Source organism: Lepidochelys kempii, chromosome 3 (assembly GCF_965140265.1).
Source record: "Lepidochelys kempii isolate rLepKem1 chromosome 3, rLepKem1.hap2, whole genome shotgun sequence".
Lineage (NCBI taxonomy): Eukaryota > Metazoa > Chordata > Testudines > Cheloniidae > Lepidochelys > Lepidochelys kempii.
In genome coordinates, this window is record NC_133258.1 from 39,423,837 (window position 1) to 39,440,446 (window position 16,610).

The following is a 16,610-nucleotide window of genomic DNA, read 5'->3' on the forward strand; positions in this document are numbered from 1 at the left end:
GTGAGGGAACAGACCAAGCATTAAAACGGAAATATTATTACAAGACATGGTTTAGAGTTTCCAACTGTAGAATTCTATCATACTCAACACAGCCTTTCACTATTGGCTCGTTGCGGTCATTTCCTACTTGGACAGCACCTTTTCCATTCCAATCCTAACTGCATGAGGACAAAACTGTCTAATCCACCTAAATGTTGATTAATTAAAAATGAACTAATATTACAGTATAGAGAAAGAAGATGTTTGTGGAAGATCAAATACATTGATCAATGTTCTACCATTATTAATACAATGTTCTTCCATCTGGAACAATTCAATAAAATAGGTCCCAGAGCTGGGAGGAATGGATATGAAACTATTTCTATTATACATCTCACTCTCTTCCAATCACTCAGTGCTCTCCATCCTCTTACACTGTAACGGGCCCATCTTACCAGCAACAGCATGTTAGTAAATGGATAGGAACCATGGACCACATCCCATCCAGTCCCAACATGCCTGAGGTGTGCTGCCAGCAGCACTGACTAATTCTCCTTTCCTGTGTGCTGCCAAAGTGCAAGCAGCCAAATTAAAGCTGCTGGCTCATGCAACCTTAATTTGGACCCTTTGTGCACGTTCTTTATTATATAGTTTTTAATTCCATGAACACAAGTATGCTGTGCTTAGGATTCCTGCCTCATTCAGTGCACAGGATGGACAGTGCTCACTTAATAAGCAGCTATTCAATATTTTGTTTTCTCCTAGTTTTTCACTGTGCGGTGCAATGCCTTATTTTCTGCACACTATTCAAACCCTGCTCTGAAAAAATAAATTATTAATTTCCTCATGGGCTTTTCTGTGGTGCTCCTCACTATAGCATCCAACTACTTCACAAACATTCACAAATGTTCGCAACACCCTTGTGATGTGAAGGCGTGGGGAACGGAGGCACAAGAAATCAAGGTCAGAAGTGTCAACTGATTTTGTGTTCCCAATCTGAGATACCCAGTGCTTGACTTTTCAAGGAGTTTAGCATTGTATAGCACTTTATATATTCAAAGCATAGCTCCCACTGACTTCACTTATCACCATCATTATATGTATTGCAGTAGAGCTTAGGAGTTCCAGTCATGGACCTGTACTCCATTGTGCTAGGTACTGTGCAAACAGAGAAAAGAACGGCCCTGCCCAAAAGAGCTTACAATGTAAGTATACGACAAGAGTCAATCAATGGAGCAGACAGACCGACAGGGGAGTACAAGGAAACTATGAGATAATTTTGGTCAGCATAATAAACTGTCAAGTTTGTAGGCCTCACAGGAAAGAAGAATTTTATTGAAGGATTTGAAGGAGGACAATGAAGTAGCTTTGCAGATGTTTGCAGCTGTGAGTGCTCAACATTTCTGCAAAACAGACCCCAGCCTCTCAAGTCAGGTAAACAGAAAAAGAAGAACAAAATTAGTGACCACCTGTGAAAAGTTTGATTTAAGCGACTTGCCTAGCATAAGAACTCTGTGGCAGAGGCAGTCATAAAATTCAGATCTTCAGGGCAGCATTCAGCTGCCTTAACCAGGAGACAATCCTTTCTCTTCCAACAATACCCTGCTTCCTTCACTGCACACCTTCCCACTTCTGCAAAACCACATTGATCGATCCCCAGAGTGGTCCATCCTGTGCACTGAATAAGATGGGATCCTGTGGAAAAAAATAGGATGTGATCATGTAATTAAAGACTTTCATTCAGCCCCCTTATGCATATGCATTATGAAAGTTGCACTGGTAAGTCCTAGTCTCATCCCTTCATATTCCTTATGTTGGGTCCCGGTTTACCTCTTCACTCCAAGCCTTGGTGCCAATATGGGGGTTATTAACGGCACAGGAGAGACAGGTTCCCTGAGCTCACTTCTGGTGCCCAGATCCACTCTTGCCCGGAGTAGCCACTATAGGGAAAGTCAGACTTCACTCTGTAGCTCTGGGCTGGAGGGAGCCTGCACAGTCCAGTCACACACAGGAACTGTGAGGAGATGGAATCTTTGGAGATGGTAGCTATTAAACTCTAGCAAATCTCTACCGAGCATTGCGAACTGCAATATTTCAAAGGTTTATAACTTTGACAAATTTGGACAGATTTTCACAACGACCCGAGAGACACATCCCTGACACAAACGCCAGCCCTTGCCAAATTTCAGGTCCCTGCTACAGTGCATGGAGGAACTTATTAGAGCTTTCTAAAGAAAAGATAATCAGAATTTTTTAAAAATAAATTTATAAATATATATGTAATTTAAAATTATTTAAATGTTTAATAAAAAAGCATGGCTAGAAAGGAGATGTTCTCAGAGTTTTAAAAACAACTTTATTTTCCTTCTTGTCTTTCTCAAAAACAGCAGAACTGTTGTGGCTGAACTTTCCAAAAAAGTCAGCCTGCGGCAGGTCACCCAGCATGGAAAATTTCAGCTCAAGTGATTAAAGTTTGGCAAAATTAAATGCAACTAAAAAAAAAGGTCTTATATGGGAAGTGTTGAGCTACCTTACCAACAGGTGGTGCTATAAATTCCACCTAGAATACATTCTGACACTCTGCAAACAATAATGGCTAAGAAGCACATTTTCTAGAAAGAAATTACCAATAAACATTTAAGTTTAATGTACCTCTTGAATCTTTGAACACCTAGAAACCATCCCATATGTCCCTAATCCCGCAAAAAGATGCATCTGTTTGCACAGATCCAACTGCCGATTCAGGCTCTATGTTAAATGATTTGGTTGATGCATGTCCACATGTAAGATGTTCCCAACCAACCAAAATACAAAATCAAAGTACTTTTATATTGCTCATTATCTTTTGGAGGACAGTCAATGATATGAAAAATACTTCATTTACCTTGCTGAATATACAGCATGTACGCTGCTATTTCTGAACATTCGCTATTCAGTTTACAGTTGGTATATTAAATTTTAACTCTGCACAGATGGACACACACACATGCTTTATTTCCTGTTCTTCCCAGGAAGGATATCTGTAATCCAGTAGTGGAATAGAGAAGAGATGATCTTGGCATGATCTGAAAAGAAGAAAACAAATTCTTCCTGAAATATATTTGTGGTATTTTTCAGCAATCAAATACCTGAAGGTTAAAAAAAAAGCTTTATAAACATATGTTTTCATCTGACATTACCATTTAAGAAAAAAAAAAAACCCTTGGAGCTTGAGACACCAATATAAATTTGAAGACGACAGACCAAATTCATTTCTGGAATAAGCAAGCGTGACTCTTCATAGATTAGTTGCTTGTACCAGGGCTGACTCTGGCCTTATACTGTTTAGTGCAACCACTGAATTATTTCGTAATCAACAACATTGAAAAGTGGATTAAAATGACACAACCACAAGTGTATAGTTGAGGCTGAAACAGTCTGTGATCTGCATCATTTCCTTAGGTATTCTCTGAATGGAGAGTGATTTCACCTACCCTTTATTTATTATTATTTATATTTCAGCTGCATTCAGAGCCCCAACTCATAGAATCATAGACTAAGGTCAGAAGGGACCATTATGATCGTCTAATCTGACCTCCTACACAACGCAGGCCACAGAATCTCACCCACCCACTCCTGTAACAAATCTCTAACCTATATCTTAGCTACTGAAGTCCTCAAATTGTGGTTTAAAGACTTCGAGGTGCAGCAAGTGACCCGTGCCCCACGCTGCAGAGGAAGGCGAAAAACACCCAGGGCCTCTGCCAATCTGCCCTGGAGGAAAATTCCTTCCCGATCCCAAATATGGCGATCAGCTAAACCCTGAGCATGTGGGCAAGACTCACCAGCCAGACACCCAGGAAAGAATTCTCTGTAGTAACTCAGATTCCACCCCATCTAACATATCATCACAGGCCATTGGGCATATCTACCGCTAATGGCTGAAGATCAATTAATTGCCAAAATTAGGCTATCCGATCATATCATCCCTTCCATAAACTTATCAAGCTTAGTCTTGAAGCCAGTTGGTCTTTTGCCACCACTGCTTCCCTTGGAAGGCTGTTCCAGAACTTTACTCCTCTGATTGTTAGAAACCTTGGTCTAATTTCAAGTCTAAACTTCCTGATGGCCAGTTTAATCCATTTGTTCTTGTGTCCACATTGGTACTGAGATGAAATAATTCTTCTCTCTCCGTGGTATTTATCCCTCTGATATATTTATAGAGAGCAATCATATCTCCCCATAGCCTTCTTTTGCTTAGGTTAAACAAGCCAAGCTCTTTGAGTCTCCTTCCATAAGACAGGTTTTCCATTCCTCAGATCATCCTAGTAGCCCTTCTCTGTACCTGTTCCAGTCTGAATTCGTCTTTCTTAAACCTGGGAGACCAGAACTGCACACAGTATTCCAGGTGAGGTCTCACCAGTGCCTTGTGTAACGGTACTAACACCTCCTTATCTCTATTGGAAATACCTTGCCTGATGAATCCCAAGACTGCATTAGCTTTTTGCACAGCCATATCACATTGACGGCTCATAGTCATCCTGTGATCAACCAATACTCCGAGGTCCTTCTCCTCCTCTGTTACTTCCAAGTGATGTGTCCCCAGTTTATAACAAAAATTCTTGTTATTAATCCCTAAATGCATCACGTTGCACTTTTCACTACTAAATTTCATCCTATTACTATTACTCCAGTTTACAAGGTCATCCAGATCTTCATGTATGATATCCCAGTCCTTCTCTGTATTGGCAATACCTCCCAGCTTCGTGTCATCCGCAAACTTTATTAGTGCATTCCCACTTTTTGTGCCAAGGTCAGTAATAAAAAAGATTGGTCCCAAAACCGATCCCTGAGGAACTCCACTAGTAACCTCCTTCCAGCCTGACACAGTTCACCTTTCAGTGTGATCCATTGTAGTCTCCCCTTTAACCAGTTCCTTATCCACCTTTCAATTTTCATATTGATCCCCATATTTTCCAATGTAGCTAATAATTCCCCATGTGGAACCATATCAAATGCCTTACTGAAATCGAGGTAAATTAGATCCACTGCGTTTCCTTTGTCTAAAATATCTGTTACCTTCTCAAAGAAGGAAATCAGGTTGGTTTGACACAATCTACCTTTTGTAAATCCATGTTGTATTTTGTCCCATTTACCATTGACCTTTAACTACTTTCCCCTTCAAAATTTTTTTCCAACCCTGTGCATACTACAGATGTCAAACTGACAGGCCTGTAGTTACCCGGATCACTTTTTTCCCCTTTCTTAAAAATAGGAACTATGTTAGCAATTCTCCAGTCATACAGTACAACCCCTGAGTTTACAGATTCATTAAAAATTTTTGCTAATGGGCTTGCAATTTAATATGCCAGTTCCTTAAATATTCTTGGATGAAGACTATCTGGGCCCCCCTGATTTAGTCCCATTAAGCTGTTCAAATTTGGCTTCTACCTCGGATGTGGTAATATCTACCTCCATATCAACTGAGCTTGTGCTAAGCAATGTGCAGCTATATAAAAGCACAGTATGGCCAGAGCTTCAGCCTTAACACAGAGATTCCCGTCTATTTTAACTATATTTTTGATAGCACAGCAATGAGTACCGTAGATATACCTATCACATTTAAGATGCTCTATAAAGTCATTTTAATGCAGCTTTCCTATTTTATTTCCTTTTGTATGAATAATCTGCAAAAATGTTATTTTGAATAACTTGAGGCATATGTATTAATTTGAAGGCACATGTACTGTACCTAGGTGCAGCATAACTATTACTTTTCCTGGCCTGCAAAACACAAATGAAATATTTTTAGAGGACATCTCTCCAAGAAAACCAGCAAAAAGTAGCTTTCAGCTCTTTAGTGAGTGATAATTTCCTAGGCAACAAGAGAGGAGTCTATTTTAGACTTGATATTCGCCAACAAAGAGAAAATGTTAACAGACAAGGGAAGGGAGCTAATGAGTAGAAACTGAAGAGGTCATATATCAGGGAATAATGACATTATTTTTCTACTGGATAATTACCTATGCTCTTAACACACACTCAGAATTAGGACTAAGAATCACTCATTCTAAAATTTGTAATTCCCAACAGCATATAAAAGCTTTATCTTCTAGTCACAGACCATTTTTTGTCTCATGCACAATAAGGTGACATGAAGCAGCTCAACCTCCCCTCCAACGTAGACTCACAAGCAGCATTCTGTTTCCCACACTTTCTGGAAGAGGTGAGTGAAACTTCTATGAGAGATTCCTTTATATTTGACCCCTATCCCTACCCTCTTCAGGTGTATGGAAGATTTTGGGTAGAGAGGGCTAGAATAGGGGTCTCCAAAGTGGGGTGCGTGCACCCCAGGGGGTGCGCGGCAGGAGGAGTGCTGCCGGCACGATGGCAGCAGCGCTCCCGGACCTTTGATTCTTCGGCCGCAGCTCAGCTGTCCCCGCTCTGTCTTCGGCAGCACGCCGGCAGTAACTCTTTTTTTTTTTTTTTTTGGTGCTTCCCTAGAGCTGGACCTGGGGGTGCGTGATCCAAAAAGTTTGGAGACCACTGGGATAGAAAATAGTACACGTTTTTTGTGAAAAAATTCAAAAGAAGTGAAAAATGTTAGGTTTTCCTTGCAAACATTTTCACAATTTTTTAAATTTTGAAAATGAACAAAAATATTTTTAGAAAAATTGCCATTTTTTAATCTTATTTTTAAAAATGAAAATTTTTGATCACCTCTAACTTTGGGGTGATTACTGAGGTGGAAACCATCCAACTCCCTCAGTCTGCCTCCCCAATCCCCTTCCTCTGGTTCTGGAGTGAGCTAGGGGACCACCTCTATATTGGTTAGAGTGCACCACATTATCATAGGCGTCCTGGATTTCCCCGTCTCTTTTCAGGTACGTTTCCTCACTTGGTACGAAGTCCTAAGGGCCAGAGAGAGAATGACAGCTTGAAGTGCGCATCTCTACAGTTTCACTGTCCTAAGCAGTCTCTGCCATGTCCTCTGCCTGCAACTCTGATGTGTTTCCCACCTCTTCTTCCGGACATCTCCACCACCACCATTGCATGCTCTGCCAAAGAATAGGAACTAAGAACTTAAAATAAAATGTAAATTTCCTTTTTCTTCTTTTCTTTTTTCTTTCTTCTGTCTACTGAACAATACCTCCCAATCACAGTATTGTTCTGGGAGGTGTGGAGAGAATTCCAGATAAATGCTTTATTCAATTATCTTTTTATAACAGGGTAGAGCATAACACCATTATAAAGTTCAGAGATGAGGAAGATACATTATTATGTATAAGGAGAGGGTCCGCGTAAAGACTTTTATTCATTCTTCTTCATGACTCCCCACTGCAACATCCTTCATTAAGGGAAAAATACCCCCCACAAATTATTAGCCATTTGACCCAGGTGTCTTGCACTGAATCATAACCACAGGGAAAAGGGGTTCTTTTGTTAACTTATTGCTTCTTGAAGCACAAGAGAAAAAAATGGGTTTGTTTTGCAAAAATAAGCCTCTTTGCTAATACTAATAAAAACTGTTTTCTTTTCATCAAGTTAATGAGGAATTACCCTTTATTCTAGGGCATCACAGCCCAGTAAAAAAAAAACAAACCAAAAAAAACCAAAAAAAACCCCACACTCTAGAAACAAAGGCAAGAGAATCATATGAGCAAGTCCTGATGGAATTTAGATCTCATGTTTGGGAAATATTGCGGTTACTAAGAAGTACTCTATGTTTTATCTTTTTGAATAGCCCTGAATTGTGTTTCTGTAATGAGCAGCTGGAGTTTGCTGAGGCAGCGAACTTCTGTAACAGCTACAAGGAAGGTTGTCTGCTTTTATCAGCTTTCTATTGTAGATTAAATCTGGGGTTTTTTGGACTATGAAAGAAAAAAGTTTATTAATTAAAAAGGTAGAAAAATAAATACATAATTAAAAAATTATGTCGGAAGTAATTTCTTACCATTACATTGTAGCTCTTTGAGATTTCAAAAAATAAAGTTAAAAAGTGATTACCTCTGCTGAGGTAAGTTAGTATAGAGCAGACCTTTAAATAACAACACTTAAAATACAGAAGGCTGGATTCTTCTCTTACACTGGTGTACGTGAGGAATAGAAATTTGATTGTATTGACCAGTGGAAAATAGGTGTGAGTGACAGTAGAACTGAACTAGGAGTGACTAAAGACATGAGGAGAAAATCAACTGGGAGAATAAATAAGGCTGTACACCAACAGGGATGTTTTCAGTCTTCTAAAAGAGGAAAAATACTTATTTCAAAGGGCAGCTCTGCTGTGAATGCTTATTTTATATTTTCTGAGTGGATTTTTCAAAGTTAATTTGTTTTCTTTTCCTTATTCTATTCAACAGTTGTGTTTTACCAAAAAGAGAGAGAGAGAAAAAAGGTGAGTCTGATCCAAAAGCCCACTGAAGCCAGCTGAAAGATTTCCATTCACTTCAATGGGTTCCGGGTCATGCGCACAGTGACTATAATGACTTTGCACATGACTCAACTCTCACTTCTCATTGACTTAATGGAAGATGAATTAGGCCTTTTGTTAAAGGCCCAATTCTGTTACCCCTATTAATGCTGAGTTGTATTTTGCTTTGAGAGTATTTACTCTGAAATCAGTGGGATACACAACGTACTTAAGGGTAGCAGAATCTGGCCCTAAAATTCCAGCTCCAACTTTAAGCAGTTCACCTGTGATCACAGTGAGGGATGATTCTTTACATTTACTGTACACATGCATTTTATTCCACATGCAGATGCACTGCCAATGCACCAGGTCTTCAAGTATTGAAAAATTTCAAATGTACTTTTTGAAAGAGTAGGGAATAATAACTGAGTTCTGGTTAATAGCCTCAGACTGTAAACCCTTCAGGACAGAGATTCTCTCTCTTCTGGGTCTGAACAGCAAAATGATGCACAAAACCCTACTGGGGCCTTGTGGTGTTACCATCACATAAAATTATAGTAGGTTCTAATGCCCAGTCCTCTATGAATTACTGTCAGGTATCTAACGGCTACTGTCTTCACTTACTCAGTTACTGCACTACTGGAACAGAATACAGCCCTGTATTCATAACCTAAACTCTATTGCAGTGGTTCTCAACCCGCGGCCTATGGGCCAACTGTGGCCCAATCGGCACACAGCTGTGGCCCATATGACATCCTCAGGGCCATAAAGGTAGTATTTTTATACGGTGTGGATGTGGCCCACATAACACAAAGAGCGGCATATGCTGCCCACAATGATAAATAGGTTGGGAACCTCTGCTCTATTGTAATAATCTTTGTATAAAGTATGCCTTGTAAAGTATCATTTGAAAATTCATACTTTGCTGGTCAGTACTGTCCTGGTAAAATATGTGTGGCAACATTGTGTGTGAGGTTATAAGATTCCCCTGTATGATGTTGTTAACATATGTTCCAAACCCCACAGCCCTGCCCAGGCAGAAGTCAGGTCTGGCCTAGACAAAGGAAGGAATGTATGCCTCCCTTAATTTGCATTTAAGCAGTGAAGAGAGTCATCGAACAGGGAGGGAAAACAAAGGAAGTTCAAACAGGTGAAAAATACCCAGCAGGGAATATCTTTCCACATAGACCCTTTGTCTCCTGCGTCTCAGCTGGAAATGTTTTCCAAGAGGGGAACTGAAACTATAAAAGGGAAGGAAAAACACTACAAGGGACCCCTCTCTCTGCTGGCCCATCTTATTCACTACATCTGAAGAGACAAAGGAAGCAGCCATTGGACTCTGGGAGCAGGGTCTTGACCTAAAGAGTTTGGCCTGTAAGACTGCTGAAACACGTAGTGAGAAAACAAACTATATTAGATTCAAATTAAAGTTAAGTTAGGTACCAGTAAGCTTTTTATCTCTATTTTTGTTGTAACTACTTCTTTCTTTGTAGTTAATAAACTTGTTTTATTGGTTTATCTCATCCAGTGTGTTCAAGCTGAAGCATCTGGGTAACTCCATTTGGGGTAACAAATTGTGTGCATATTATTTCCTAAAATGAGTAACGGACTTAATATATTTGCATTGTCCAGGAGAGGACTGTGCAGTACAGGACACATTTCTGGGGGGAAATCTGGGAGTAGGACTGTGTTGGTGTCATCCTGTGGTAATTTTTAAGACTGATAAGAATCAAAGGTGTGCTTGGCTGTCTGCAGCACACACAGACATAGCTGGGATTGAGTTCCATGCTGGAGGCTGTTTGTGAGCAGTCTAGGTTGGCGGCTACAGCAGCAAGACACTGGAAAGGACACCCCAGGTTAAATGGCAGGGATGACACAACTACTCATTCATCTGAATTGTACCTTGATAGGTCACAACTACCACTATCTTACTCATTACTTTTCAAGATTCTTTAAAGCACTATACACAATGGTATAAGTATAGTTCACAATACTGGTTTCTTATTCTAAGCATTGAGAAGAAACAGGGACTAAACCTATTCAAATAGCTGATCTCTTCCTATGCAATTCTGAGAGCCTTCACCTCTCACTAACTTCTTTGAGAGCTGAGGACACTCAGCACCTTACAGTACGAGTCACTATTGTGGTTTCATATCAGTCACAACTCTTCCCCCCGACAAAAAGGCAAATTAATGTCTTCCCCGTGAAGAACGATGCTTTCATAATCTAGTAATAATCTTACTTTCACCATTGTGTAGTTATTTAGTTACTGTTTTGTCCCTGTATGAGAATCATGACAAATTTGAATATTTGAACATTTCTAAATGTTGAGAAGAACATCAGCAGTATGATGAGTAAACTGCACATACCTGGCAGCATCATGGAATGTTCTTGGAATTGTTCCAAAATGCCCTTCAATCTCTCAATATCCTGCAAAAGTACAAGGGATTTCATCTGATGTAGAAGTGTCACATCTGAGGAAGCCATGCTGTGAGATTCAAGATGTTGTAAAATCTCTTGGACAGTTGCTGAACTTATAGCTGAATCCAGGCATTTTGATTTAGCTGAACAAAGAAAGCCAAATAAATTTAGGAACTTTCTCCATGTTTATTGAAAATTTGTTAATTACCTTTACTTTTAAAATACATTTCCTTCCTTTTTATTTACACTTCCTTAAAACCAATACCATGTTGTACTGACATGCAGCCTGTTTCTTCTTAACATGATGGGTAGGAAGATGCTGAATATGAAAAGTAAAGACGACGCCAATAGGACTACCAATGAATTGTGAGGAATCTAAACTCGCTACCTAGCTTTTCTAATAAAAACAAATTGTGATTTATGATAAAGTAGGAAGGACTAAGGAAAAAACTGTACTATAGTCAAAGCAAGTGTCTGTGTACAGTACCACGCACATATTTTTATGGATATACATATACAGAGAGAGGGTCTGCTGTAAAGCTTTTTGGGAGACAACTGATCAACTTATTCCTGTATATTAATATTTATGCTTTGAAAATATATATTATAGCATACAATAAAACTAGAAAGGAAACTATGATTTCTCATACTGTGCTGTTGCTTCTCCTAACTTCTCCAATGCCAGTACCTTTGAATGGTTTGTCCCTATAACCCCCTCAAGACAGGCTTTCTTTAAAGTTAGCTTTTCTAATAAAAACATTTTTAAGTGATGTGTTTAGATTCCTCCTAATTAATCTTTCTAACAGAAATATAAAGGTATAATGCAACGTGGTCATTGGTAAATCATGCTGAAAGCAGTGGCTTCCAATTTTATCTAAAAATGGGGAGGGAAGTGGGGTACCCAATGAGAAAGATTGTGATAAAAGCAAACAGCATAATTTCAGATCTATATATAAACCCCCATTTGTCTAACAGGCAAGTCAGTCATACCGTGATATGTAGATGCGACATCTAATCCATAACATAGATTTGCTTTTGCCTGACAATTTCTCTTTTGTGAATAACCAGGTCCATGTTGGGTTTACTGTCTGCGCTACAGTTTTGGAGTTAGGGCCAATCTGTCAATCACTGACAGAATTTAGCTTTGCCTATTTTGGAAACTGACAGTCTGAATACTTTTTGTTAGAACTGTGCAGTCAACACAACTATGGGAAAGTGAACAGGATTCCATTCTGGCTCAATGAATTGTTAACTAAGAGTCAAATTCTACTCTCAGGGTACATTTGAGCTGGGAGGTGAGTGTCTCAGCTTGTGTAGATATACCTGCAGTAGCTCTGCTCGAGCTAGCATGCTGAAAATAACAGTGTAACTGGGGTACCATAGGTAGCAGCTTGAGCTAGCTTCCCGAGTATGTATCTAAGGTGTCTGGGTGGGTACACAGGTCTACATGAACTGTGAATCACAACTCCCTGCTCAAATTTAGATACACTCCTAATTACAACAGTGTAATTCTAGAGTAACTCCATTAAGGTCAGTTGAATTACTTTTGATTTACACTGATTTAAACAAGAGCGTAATTTAGTCATAAATTCTAATTGCAAAATCTTTATTACTGATGACAATATATGAACCTGAAAAACGGTGTTTGTCTTTCATATAACAGGCTTAGGCCTGGTCTATGCTGCCACTTTACAGCGCTGCAAATTTCTTACTCAGGGGTGTGAAAAAACACCCCCCTGAGCGCTGCAAGTTTCAGTGCTGTAAAGTAGCAGTGTAGACAGTGTACCAGTGCTGGGAGCCACACTCCCAGCACTGGCAGCTATTCCCTTCATGGAGGTGGGTTTTTTATAATGTGAGCAGATCTCTCTCCTAGTGCTGGTGCCACGACTACACAGCCACGTTAAAGCGTTGCTACAGCAGTGCTTTAACGTTGCTAGTGAAGACATACAGACCTGAGATAGAGTAGACATCTTTTTACATGTAATCTGAACAAATTTTATCTGAAAATCATTGAGGAAAAAATAAATATGAATTCCCCAAATGCCATTTTTACAGTCATTTTTCAAAGATGTTCTATACCTTAAAGGTGAATTTTATGAGACTGGGGTCCAACAGCTTTGGCTTACAATAGACACTTTATATGCAGGCAAACTATTTAAAATTCTCCACATAGTTCCACCAGGAATGTCAAAGCTGTGAGTTGTGAAAAGGTGACATTACATGTCCTAGTTTTAAAGCTATGTTCTGGATCCCAACAATGTAAACAACAGTATTTTGCACTTACAAAGCATGTTCCATTCTTCATTATACTAAATTGCTTTAGAATATGCACAGGGAATCACTTCACCCATAATTAAAATCACTTCACTCATCACTAGTTACTTCTGAAGTGGATTCATGACAGAAGCTCCATAGAACAATACTTTAATAGGACAAGAAAATAATATTGTCCACTTGAAACAATAGGGATGTGCCTGATCCCAGTCACCTGAATTAGAATATAATAGGACATCAGATCTAACACCTTGATAGTCTTTTGAAGGGTGCTACAGCATCTTTAATTGCCACAGGTTACTAAAACCTGAGTTATGCATCTCATCCACAAGATCCTTAGGTCCTCCAGTAAAGCTCCTACTGCTTCCCCATTTTCTCTGGGTGACTGGTGAGTTGGCAAGTCATTGTAGCTCTCCCTGTACATCACAAATGAATCAAGAACAGTGGTACTTGTGGCACCTTAGAGACTAACAAATTTATCTGAGCATAAGCTTTCATGGGCTAAACCCCACTTCATCGGATGCATGCAGTGGAAAATACAGTAGGAAGATAGATATCTATCTATCTATCTAGAGAGATATCCACACACACACACACACACAAACACACACACACACACACAGAGAACATGAAACAATGGGTGTTATCATACACACTATAACGAGAGTGATCAGTTAAGATGAGCTATTACCGGTAGGAGAGAGAAAAACAAAAACTAAAACAAAAAACAAACCCCTTTTGTAGTGATAATCAAGATGGGCCATTTCCAGCAGTTGACTATTTCCCCCATGTTTATTTTTCCCCCATTCTGTTCCTCACAAGTTCTTGTCAACTGTGGGAAATAGCCCATCTTGATTATCACTACAAAAGGGTTTTTCTCCCCCGCCCCCTCCTGCTGGTAATAGCTCACCTTAACTGATCACTCTCATTATAGTGTGTATGATAACATCCATTGTTTCATGTTCTCTATGTATATATCTATATATAGAGCTATATATAGATATAGATATCTTCCTACTGTATTTTCCACTACATGCATCCGATGAAGTGGGTTTTAGCTCACGAAAGCTTATGCGCAAATAAATGCGTTAGTCTCTAAGGTGCCACAAGGACTCCTGTTCTTTTTGCAGATACAGACTAACACGGCTGCTACTCTGAAACAAATGAATCAGACACTGGAGAAGGGGGAGGAGGAGAAGGGGGAGGGGAGGTTGGAAAATAAGGACAAGAAAACTCAGATTAGAACAGCAATTACTTCTGTAATTTGAATGTTTCTGACATCAAGCAATTCATCTGGATGTTGATTCACAGAAGAAAAAAAAAACAATTTGGATGATTTAGCACTTTTTACCGAAGGTTCACAAAATGCATGACAAAATATTATACACATTTTAAAGATGGGGAACCAGAGATCTCATCTTTTACATCTGTGCACCTACTTGCATATTTAGAGACCTAAAAAAGGGAACTGAGTTTTAGAAGTGCTAAGCACTTGCAACCCTTACTGACTTCAATGCAGTTATACTAGCAATGGATATAGCCCATTTTATATAGAAATAATAAGCGTATTTTTCCCTAATTTCAAGCTGTTATTGTTACTGGAAAAAAAGGTTGATACATACTGTCAGCAAAATAGATTTCTTGTGTTGCCTGCAAGAAGTCCAGAATGCCATCTGCTTTTTCATATACGTCTTTAAAGTCTGCTCCTTCACTGTTGTCCTTCTCAGGCTGATACGTAAAATCCACACCAGTGGTTTTTGTTAGCAAGCCAGCTGCTCTCATCTTTTCTTTTTGTCGTTTCTTTTTCATTTTCCTCTTTTTGTTTTTGCTTATTTTTCTGCCATCTGTCTGCTGCAGCTGTAAATTATCTTGAAACAGAGTCTCATGCTTCCCAGATTCTGTTTGTTCTCCATGTAAATTATCAGGATTTCCAACACTGTTCTTTCGTTTCGTCCTTCGAATGCGCTTTCTCTTGGGTTGTCCGCAAGAATCCTCCACTGTAGGTTTAAAAGAGGGATATTAACCACTTCCCCCCCCCAAATTCTGACATATATAGATACCCCTAATCTTACTCTCTTTCCTCAGTGTGGCTTTCAGTATTACGTATCACACTTCTTGAGTCCAATTGGTCCAGAAAAAGAAATGGCCTTACCCACTTTGTCTTTCTAATATCCTGGGACTAACAGAGCTACAACAACACTGCAAACATCTCCTTGAATGCATCAGACAGGAAGGCCAGTGTCTCTCCCCTTCCACTGCTGATGGAGACTTCTTTTCATCCCATTGGTATGAAAGGCCTTAAGACTCATGGCCATATTAAGTATGGCCCTACTCAGGGAAGAGGACAAAAAAGCATCCCACCCTCGCCACGCATGGGGGCACAACATAACGATGGTGAAGCTTCTGCTAGGCTACCACTGGTGGCTGATAACAGAGCCAAGACCCCACCCATCTGAACACCAGCTAGTGGAGCTGATCAAGCACAGAAGAGCATTGTGTGCAATATCCTAAAAATGATTGATGGAGCCTCCTGTATGTTCCAACTGTAGGGCTGTGCCTGAAAGGCACAACTTAGTTCTCAGTCTTTGGCTCTTTCCTCTTCTCCATTTACACCACTGATAGCTTTGGCCTTGGACATCACCTTTATGGGGAAAGACATTTAAGGTAACAATGCCCTTGACTCACAATTGCTGATCTCTCTCACTGCCTCTCTTGTCTGTCATTCCCTGGCTATAACACCATAACTTCCTGACTGTTTCATTTTTTAAAAGGCTGAAATGTCAAGGGGATGAAGTCCCTCCTTTGGCTTTCATGCTCCTTTATTCAGAGCTTAGCTTTGTACCCAAACCAGAACTCTGACATCATCCATAACACCGAACTTGCCTCCTCTCCCACACATCTCCTCAGAATGCAAGTCTTGCCTGTTACTACCCACAGAAGATTGCCAAAATCCACCCTAACGTTGACTGTACTGCTGCTGAAATCCTTATTTATGCCTAAAATATTTTTCTGTCTAATTAACTGCAATTCTCTTTTATGGTCTAATGACATCCTTACTCTCAAACTTCAGGGGGCCCTGAACACTGCTGCCATTCTACTGTCTCACTTCAGAAAGCAAGACCACTTAATCCTTATTATCCTTTATCTTCACATTCTGAATTCAACTGAAAACACAGGTTCTGATTCTCTGTAAGCTAGTTTTACACCAGTGTTACTCTGTTGAAATCAAAGAGTTTCTCTACATCATTACACCAGTGTTATGCTAGTGAATCAGGTCCACACTCTTGGTTGCTCTGCACACTTTGTCCGCTTGCCTCTGACATCCACAATTTGTCTGGCCCTCCAATCTTGGCCTCTATTTTCTCAGTAATTGGGGACTTTTCATTTGTGCTTTCATTCGACTCTTCTGTCTCGAACTCAGTTAGCTCTAGCCACTTTCTCTCTTTTACAACCCTCAATTCCTCTTTAGCTATGGATGACTCACTGCAAAGACATTTTTGATACCTTCTATGAAGGAGGCTGTGGAGCATTTCACATGCATGACATT

The 16,610-nt window shown here is 39.7% G+C and overlaps 1 protein-coding gene across 3 annotated transcripts in view; it reads right to left on the bottom strand.

The window, feature by feature from the left end:
- Positions 1 to 421: 421 nt before the first annotated feature.
- ERICH1 (glutamate rich 1) overlaps positions 422 to 16,610 on the bottom strand; it is a 109,503-nt gene continuing 93,314 nt past the window's right edge. For all 3 annotated transcript variants that reach the window (XM_073336183.1, XM_073336185.1, XM_073336184.1), the window contains 4 exons: positions 14,686 to 15,060; positions 10,738 to 10,932; positions 2,864 to 3,044; positions 422 to 1,674 (listed from right to left, as the gene is read on the bottom strand). In XM_073336183.1, coding sequence (XP_073192284.1) covers positions 2,971 to 3,044; positions 10,738 to 10,932; positions 14,686 to 15,060 — 644 coding nt within the window. In that variant the 3' untranslated portion in view covers positions 422 to 1,674; positions 2,864 to 2,970. The remainder of the gene's footprint in view (positions 1,675 to 2,863; positions 3,045 to 10,737; positions 10,933 to 14,685; positions 15,061 to 16,610) is intronic.